General features: G+C 40.0%; 1 protein-coding gene across 1 annotated transcript; it reads right to left on the reverse strand.

Annotated features, from left to right (window-relative positions):
• Positions 1-1,522: 1,522 nt before the first annotated feature.
• dhodh (dihydroorotate dehydrogenase) lies at positions 1,523-8,419 on the reverse strand. The gene is made up of 9 exons (XM_034581294.1): positions 8,296-8,419; positions 6,102-6,314; positions 5,813-6,012; positions 5,002-5,084; positions 4,286-4,473; positions 3,863-3,976; positions 2,714-2,867; positions 2,420-2,579; positions 1,523-2,234 (listed from the first exon to the last, which is right to left on the reverse strand). Exons 1-9 carry the CDS (start codon positions 8,311-8,313, stop codon positions 2,093-2,095), a joined length of 1,272 nt encoding a protein of 423 aa, XP_034437185.1. The 5' UTR covers positions 8,314-8,419; the 3' UTR covers positions 1,523-2,092.
• Positions 8,420-8,674: the final 255 nt, after the last annotated feature.

Raw genomic sequence — 8,674 nt, forward strand, 5'->3', positions numbered from 1 at the left:
TCTGACCAATGACCAGGAAGACATTGGCTTTATAGACCTCAAGCTCAAACATCTCCAATAGTCTCTTTGACCAAGAAAACGCTTCACTGGTTTTGCCATCCCACGTTCCAGGAGAATACAAATATCACACAGAAAAAAGAAAAATGAAAAGAAAAATACATATATCAGAAATCAGGTCTCACGCTCGATACCACAGCCTGTGTTTTCTGTTTTCATCTCCACAGTCACTGTCTGGTCGAGATGAAAAAGGCCAATAGAGGAAAAAGACGCAGTGAGAGACATATCGTAACGAGAACAATTAGCTATGTTTCTGTGTTTAATATAACTTATAATTGAATATTTGGGGTTTGGACTGTTGGACAGACAAAAAAAAAAACTATTTTCAGACTAGGTTCTGGGAATTTTATACCATACACCATTTTATAAACTACACAATTTGATGAAAACCCTTGTTAATTGAGGCCCTGGTAGAGTGATTTCTCAATGAGGTAGAAAGCAATGCCAACCATTTCCTTTTCCTCGTCTGTTCCTCCACATTATCATTGTTTCGAACACATGCTTTGCATACACGTTCGTTCACTGCAGGGTCCCCCCCCCCTCTTCACTTGCTTTACGTACATTATCAAGACATCTGCTTTCAACGGGTCAACAGTCTATTTGTGCGTTGATTAGTCACACCAGTGTATGACAGAAATCTGCCTTATATATGCCTTAACTGTAATGCCCTCATAATAGATATGATGAATATCTGTCTCATTCAAGCTGATAAATGACCTGCACTGATCTTACTCTTGCTATTAGCTTTCAGTTTGTATCAGTGCACGGCACAAATAGCATCTCCGGGACAGATCTGTGCTGCCTCCAAGCTACGATCGATAAAATCGAGAAAAACTTACATCTCAGTGGCCTTAAGTTTTAAAGTTTGTGTTGTCTGGAAGTCAGGCCTCATCTTTCCTCCCCCTTGTGTCACCACATATGGGATACAAGCCTGTTTGGACTTCGCCTCAGGATAGGAAGAGGAAGGCGCTTGGCAGCTCACAGCTGATCCTCACAGTACTGCTGCGCTCCCTCACTACGGTCGCTGTCTATTCTAGGATCAACAGGCGGTGCTGCGATAGGCTAGAAAGGCATCACAATGTGTCAATGAGTGAGGACAAACCAAATGTATTCAGATAGTAAGAACGGGGGTTGTGTAGGAGCTCAGCTGATGGAAGTGGATTTAAGGGGTTTTATCTATTCTTGGCAGAAACACAGCAAAGTGATCCGAGTTCTTTCAAGCATGAATATCTGTGAAATCAACAGAGCTCCACTGTATTTACTCCTGATATAGATGATTGGGATCACTTGACCCAAAGGAAGATGGAAAATGTTAATATCATTTTTAATTGCTCAAATAAAAACTTTAGTTCTTTCCAATTTGTCACCATATTCCTGTTTTTATTTTTTTTGTACATTTCTGCACATTTTCCATCTTTCGGTGCAAATGTGTCAATCTCCACATATACACAAGAACAAAACTGCTGCGAACAAAGTATGGCACAACTTCTTTTGAATTTAAAAGAAAGTACATTATTCTCACCCTCCTCTCAGAGAACATATTGCATTCCACGGGCGATGAGTTTTGATAATGGCAAACCAGTGACAAAATACACATAGCATGAATGTAAGATCTTTACCATTTTATCTGTATAACATCATTTCAGATTATTGTCTTTACAAACAAGAAAATGACTTGTATTAAAAATGAGTTTCGAGACCAAGGGTTTGAAAAATTCAAGCACTTTGGTCTCAGTGCAGATTGAGAAATACTTAGTGCTGTTACACTGTAACAAAAGGATGAAAGCCTGAAATAAAGTTACAAACAGACCTCTGCTTGTACCGATGCACCATCATTAACCATTATTCACTTAATAACTTTCAAGTAACGGAATAGCTGAGATTTGGTGCATTTAGTGTTTGCACTCCTCACAACAAATAATGAAAATATGGTTAAAACCTGACTGTAGCTTCCATCCTGTTTCTCAAGAAGCACGGACGATCAGAAATACTCAGCATTCAACTCAGTTCAGGACGACGTCGATGATCATGCTTCCTAGTTGGAGGAGTTAGTAGCTGCAGGTGCTGCTGAGGCCTGAGTGTCTGTGTCTTTCAGCAGGTTCTGTTTACGAGTCGAGCCTCCTGCTTCTCTGTGATCTGCTCCAACTGCCTCCGATACGCTGCTGAAGCCTTCCTCTCTGTGAAAAGAGATAATTCCCTGAATTAAAAATATTAGCAGCTTTGTTGTCGTTCAAAATGTGCCTGTCAGTGTGGGTTTAAAGATTTGATTCACAAAGCAACTGTAATGTCACTGTGACGATGAAAGACAGACAGAAAAACAGAGGGACAGGACGACAGCATTTCCACTCACAGTCATACTCACTTCAGAAGTTGCTCCAATTCTCGCTTGATCTTTGACACTATAGGTGGACCCTGATAGGTCAAAGCAGTGTAGAGCTGAACCAATGAAGCCCCAGCACGGATCTTATCCATAGCGTCCTGCCCACTGGCCACACCGCCAATTCCCACAATTGGTATTTTACCTACAATAACATGAATATAATTTTCAGTTTACTGTCGAATTAAGACGAGAAAAAACTGAAAATTATCCCATTTGAGAAACAGAAACTAAAAACATTTTTGTCTTGCAGCAGAGGGGATGAGGAATGGACATTACCTTTGGTGAGGTTGTACATCTCTCTCACAGTGCTGGTAGAGAGGTCTTTGAGCGGCTGGCCACTGAGCCCACCAACCTCAGACTTGTGTGGATCCTGGAGCGTCTCGGGCCTGGACACCGTGGTGTTGGACACCATTAAACCGTCCACACCCAGCTGCAGAGACAGGACGTACAAAGAGGCGAGGACAGGAAGTAAGTCACAGATAATGATTAATGATGGGAGACTATGAGTAAAGGACATTTGGCTATCACAGACCTCCAATGTAAAGTGCACCGTTACTAAGTGCTGTTAAAATATTTGCTTTCTTTTCCCTCCTTAATGTCTCTTCCATTAGGGTTGGTCTCCTCCTCGCTCCGATGAGCAAAAAAAACATTAGAGTTAACCTACTGAGGTCGTGATGACGTAACCAGAGCAGAGTTGAGCCGAGACTTGTGAGTGATTCTGTTACGCAACACATTTTAAACAGAGCTCTGATGAGTCTAGTTAAAAAGTTAGTACAACTTTAAAACCGTCAACGTCAGGCAGATTTCCATACCTGTGATTTACGTAATACTGGAGAAAAGCTCAACTTAAAACCCTATGATTGATCACTAAAGAATTACAGGCCTCATTCTAACAAGGACAAGATTCTTTATTGAACAGAACTAAAACACAAACTTAGGAACATGCTGAAGCCAGAAAGAATAAAACTAAAGCAACAGATATTAGTCCAAAGATTTCATTTTTCCATGTTTAATATACCAAATGTTTTACTTGTTCATGACACTTTAAATTATTTATTCTTTTTAATTTAATCAATTTAATTCCCTGAACTTTTAATTGCATATTTTTTCCTGTATTCTTGAGAAGGGATGAAAGAACTACACAATTTAAAAAGATTTAAGATTTAACTCTATAAAAGCAGAATGTGTAAACTTAAAAACATGTTTTCCATTTTTTTTTTGTTGCCAGATTAGTTTTACATTTTAAAAGATAAGAATCAAAAATGTAATCTCTATCCCTCCCAGTAAAAACTCCACAGATGAGGAACTGATTCCTGTCTGAATAAAACCTGCACATGCGCTTTTATTTGCAATGAAAGCAGCATACAGCTGTGATGAATGTTAGATCATAATGAAATTCAAATCAAAAGCACAATAACGTCAAACCTCAGTGACAACAGCGGCAATGTCTTGTTTGTCCTGCGCTGTGAGGTCGGGAGCGATCTTCACCAGGACCGGAGGTTTGTGTTCTCCCTGCAGGGCATCACGCTCCTTCAACACCTGAGCAGATTGTGTGAAGTGAGAACATCAGGTGAGAGGGCACAGAGAGACACAACTACAGAACCAGGTGATTTCACTTTGCAGACGCTTGTGTCAGAAAGAGGCACAAGAGACAAGCTGAGAGATTGTGAATGAAAGGATGAAGGAGATTGAGCTTCACACATTTTCAGAATAAAGATCTACTATACGTAACAATGAATTTCGTTGTAATTTCATTTTATTTTTGAAGGGGATATGTTGAGCAATGAGTCCAGTGATTTTTGTCACTATTAGGTCCCAGTAATTAAACAACCATTCGGACAATCCTACCTTATTCAGGAGCTGGTGGAGCTCAGCCTTCCCCTGCAGATCCCGCAGACCGGGCGTATTAGGGCTGCTGACGTTTACCACCAGGTAGTCAGCCAGAGGGCCCAGCATTCTCACCCCCTCCAAGTAATCTGCCCCCGCGTCCTGGGACAGCTTGTTCTTCCCCAGGTTGATGCCCAGGGGAAGGCCAGCTATACACACACACACACACACACACACACACACACACACACACACACACACACACACACACACACACACACACACACACACACACACACACACACACACACACACACACACACACACACACACACAAGGAAGTTCAGACAAATACAAACACAGGCTGCATCATCAGACGCATGACTCAGCTGGGGCAGAGGCTGCTCATGTGCTAAATGGGCTAGGAGCAGGTATGGATCAGACACAACAGAACGGGAGACAAGGGCAGGTCAAGAATATTCTAACAGAAAAGACAATTTTAACCCAAATCCTATTTAGTGCTCGGTTTCTTTGTTTCAAACTAACTGACTAGTAAATAATAAATACAGAGAAGCCAAAACGTGCCAGATTTATCCCTCACTCTATGTTGTAATAAAAATAAATGCTTTTTTTTTTTTAAATGAGAAATCAAAATGGGTTGAAATATTAAAACGTTACGGAAAGTACTTTTTTTACATTACATTAGTCTCTACAGAATATACAGAGGGCCTGCTAACCTTTACTTTGCTCTTGCTGTGCTTCTTCCCGAGCTTTCAGCCGCTGCTGCGCTTCTGCCAAACCACAGCTGTTGAATCCATATCTGGACAAACACATACACAGTATAACTTGTTAGAATACCAGCCTATTAGTAAAATGAATCATAAAAAAAGAAACATTTGAAAACAAGCTGAAAATCAATTGCACTAAATACTAAAACCTTAATATGACATTTTCTTTGGAGTAACTCAAATGAGATGCTTTAAATCAAATGACAAAGCTTTAAATTCACTAGTAAATTGTCTGTTGGAACATTTCCATGAATTACTAATTTTACTGGGTATAATGACAGAGAGAAACTAAATACTGGTAAAGACAGATTTCCTTCACTTATTCATCCCTCATGTACACATGTATTAAAACTGCTAAGAAAATGACCAAAGCCTGTGAACTCTTATTCTCAGCTGTGAAAATTTGTCCTCTACACAGCAAACCTGTAGGAGGCATAATCTCTTTAAACAGACTGAACTCTGTGAAAAAGAAAATTATTTTACAAAATGAAAATTATTATGATAATGTGTACTTAAACTAATGTGACCCATTTCCTGCTAAACCCCCATTAAATCATAACAGAAGTAAAAAAAACTAAAAACATCTTAATTGAAAATGGAACATTTAAAGAAATGTACATAAAAACACAGTCATACATTACAAAACATACTATTTGTATTTTTACCAATATATACATTTTATTCAGTGCACATAGCTAAAACTAACACAGTCACAATAGTCAGCTGGATTATCAACAGGGCAGCTTCTGTTAAAACATACCTGTTAATAACAGCCCGATCTGTGCTGAGTCGAAACACACGTGGTTTGGGGTTCCCCTCCTGAGGTTTGGGCGTGATGGACCCCACTTCGACAAAACCAAAACCCATCTTGTACAAACCGTCCACAGCCTCCCCGTGCTTGTCGAAGCCCGCCGCAATGCCAATAGGGTTTTTGAACTTTAATCCCAAGACGTTCACTTCCTGTGGAGACACAATGACAAACACAACAAAGTCTTAGAGAGTTCTGAAACAAACAGTCTGGTCGTGTAGCAGTGAGGTGACATGCTTACCAATGACGCAGGGTCCTGGTAGCGATTCAGAGGAACCAGACCCAGACGGATCATCTTCACTGCCAACACATGTGCCGTCTCTGCCCCCACAATCCTCTGCAGCAGGGGCATAAGTTGGTTGGCATAGAAACGCTCATCTCCAACCACAGTCAGGTAGGAGGCAAACAGAAGGCTCCCTGAGCTGAAGACCTTGACCGCTTCTTTTAACTGCTTCTGTTGACAAGATCGTGAGAAATTAATACATACAACTACATCGTAGAAGGACTCACTGTGAACAGACTGGTAATAGTTTGATAAACACATTCAAAATGTTAGCAAGGTCCCGATTTCCAGAATAACGATATGTTTGCATCCAGGGTTTGGTTTAATAATCGAGTTAACATCCAGAAAGGATGTGTGGCCGTGTGCAAGAGATAGTAACGGCAAGACACATCACATTATTCATGTGTCAACACAGCAAAGGCTGACGGGACATCAATGCAACTGAGACATAATGAATAATGAAATTAATTCCACTTGTGCTTTTCCTGCTATGACATCCCAAAATGTCTGGTGGCCAAACTCTATTGGGAGGTTCACAATATCTTCAGCATGGTGCTGCATGCCAAGCAGTATTACCACAAAGAGATAAAAAATTTTTAAAAAACACGGAGAAAAAAGCAACAAGCGACAAAATCAATCACAAAGACATGAAATACAACATTACTACAGGATCATGACCAGAACAGAGAGACACAAAAACTGACATTAGAGAGAAAATTGACAAAACAAACACAAAAAGACAACAAAACAACAAAACAACCATGAGACAACCACAACACAGAGAACATGTACTTAATATACACCTGTCACTACGGACTGAATATTATGGGTAGAGAAAAGTAGTTGTGCACAGGATGATTGCAAGAAGATGTACAATATTAAGTATTTGTGAACTTTTCTTGGCTTGTGTGGAACTGAGTGGTGATGAACAAACTAAGCTACCAGTGCCTCAAGTTAACAGCTAATTAGGCTAAAGACCAAATCAAATATATTCAACTTGTGTCTTGCTATAGCAAACAAACAGGGTAGTCAAACAAACACCATCTAAATGTGAGTGAAAGAAGACATGGAAGCAAAATAGACCAAAATCTCAAAATTGATCAGTAGACGAAAAAAGCAATGTTTTCACCTGAAGTGTCCCGACTTAAACTGCATAATTTTGATTGTAGGCTCCTCATCTAATAACTATTCATTCTACTTCTGTTGAGTATTTAACAATTGTGTGAGTGTTAGGGTATTCAAATAAATTAGTAAAGTAAGTCAGAGATGTGATACTATATTTAGTTTTTGGTTTTAAAACACTTTCTTAAATAAATAAGAGTACCCTCTTTCTCACTTGAGCCCCGCCCCCCAAAATGTCTGTGCACGTCCCTGTTTGTGAATATGTATAAAGACTGTATTATATATACATATGGTAGATAAATGGTCTGCATTTATATAGTACTTTTCTAGTCTAGATGACCACAAGTGCTTTACAGTACAGTTTGTTTTTTTGCCATTCGCCCATTCACACAGTGCATCTATTAACATTACTTTATATATATATATAAAATATGAATATAGAAAGGGTATATAGGCATCACACATATGGAATGATATGAGTATTCATTGTAAAAATAAAATGTTTTTGCAAAAACAGTGCAAGTAAGGATGAGAAGTTGTGGTGTTGTGATTACAATAACAACAGTGCTTCATTATGACGTGTATAAATCCTACAGTCTATGGTATAGATACAAAGATGCACACTGCAGCCACAAAGACACTAAACCATCGTGTCTTTGAATCTTTGGTCTGTTCAGCAGCGGCCTCCCTCCTAGTCTGTACCCGGTGACCCAGCGTTTGTCTCTGGGCAAACACAGCAACACTTCGGGGAGAACACTGGATATCCTCCACCTGAACACACTGACGTACACGTGTGTCTCTGTGGGACTTTTTACACACAGTTACTGCTTGTTTGTCAATGAGCAAACACACACCACCGCTGTGTGAATGTGTGAGTTACAGTGTGTTGTCCTGCAAACACAGCGAAGCTAGGTTTCACTGTTTCTGACTTAACAGCGGAGGAGAAGCTAAGCTAACACAACCGTCACATGAAGTCTCACGCTGTTGTTTCACACTATCCTGAAGCAGGTTAGTTAGAGAGGGACATTACCTTCAGATGTCCCGCCATTGACGCGACTCTGTCATTGCGTTATAAGGACACAGGAGGAGTTTCCTGACATGTTACACAAACACACGCCGGCTCCACTTCCGCCTCATCCTCTCGCGATGTTTCCATCCTGAGCGTTGACTGGTGGAGGAGATGCAGGGGAGCAGCTGAACCTTCTACGGTGGCCCTGAAGCAACACATCACATAACACAACGGAAAATACACAAAACACAGCAGAAGAAAGGGAAACACAACACGGAAAAAAAAAAAACACAACATCAAATACAAAAAACACAACAGCAACTAAATAAACACAACAGCAAATAACAAAACACAACAACAGATAAGAAAACATAACAAATACAAAAGTCAACAGCAAAAA

The sequence above is a fragment of the Hippoglossus hippoglossus genome, chromosome 3 (assembly GCF_009819705.1).
Source record: "Hippoglossus hippoglossus isolate fHipHip1 chromosome 3, fHipHip1.pri, whole genome shotgun sequence".
Classification (NCBI taxonomy): Eukaryota; Metazoa; Chordata; class Actinopteri; order Pleuronectiformes; family Pleuronectidae; genus Hippoglossus; species Hippoglossus hippoglossus.

What these genes read in the sequence shown, in the direction of transcription:
- dhodh (XM_034581294.1), bottom strand. An exon ending in TCCACCAGCTCCTGAATAAG is followed by an intron (nt 3,977 to 4,285) that starts GTAGGATTGTCC and finishes CAATCTGCTCAG; the next exon opens with GTGTTGAAGGAGCGTGATGC. An exon ending in GAATTGGAGCAACTTCTGAA is followed by an intron (nt 2,235 to 2,419) that starts GTGAGTATGACT and finishes CTCTTTTCACAG; the next exon opens with AGAGGAAGGCTTCAGCAGCG.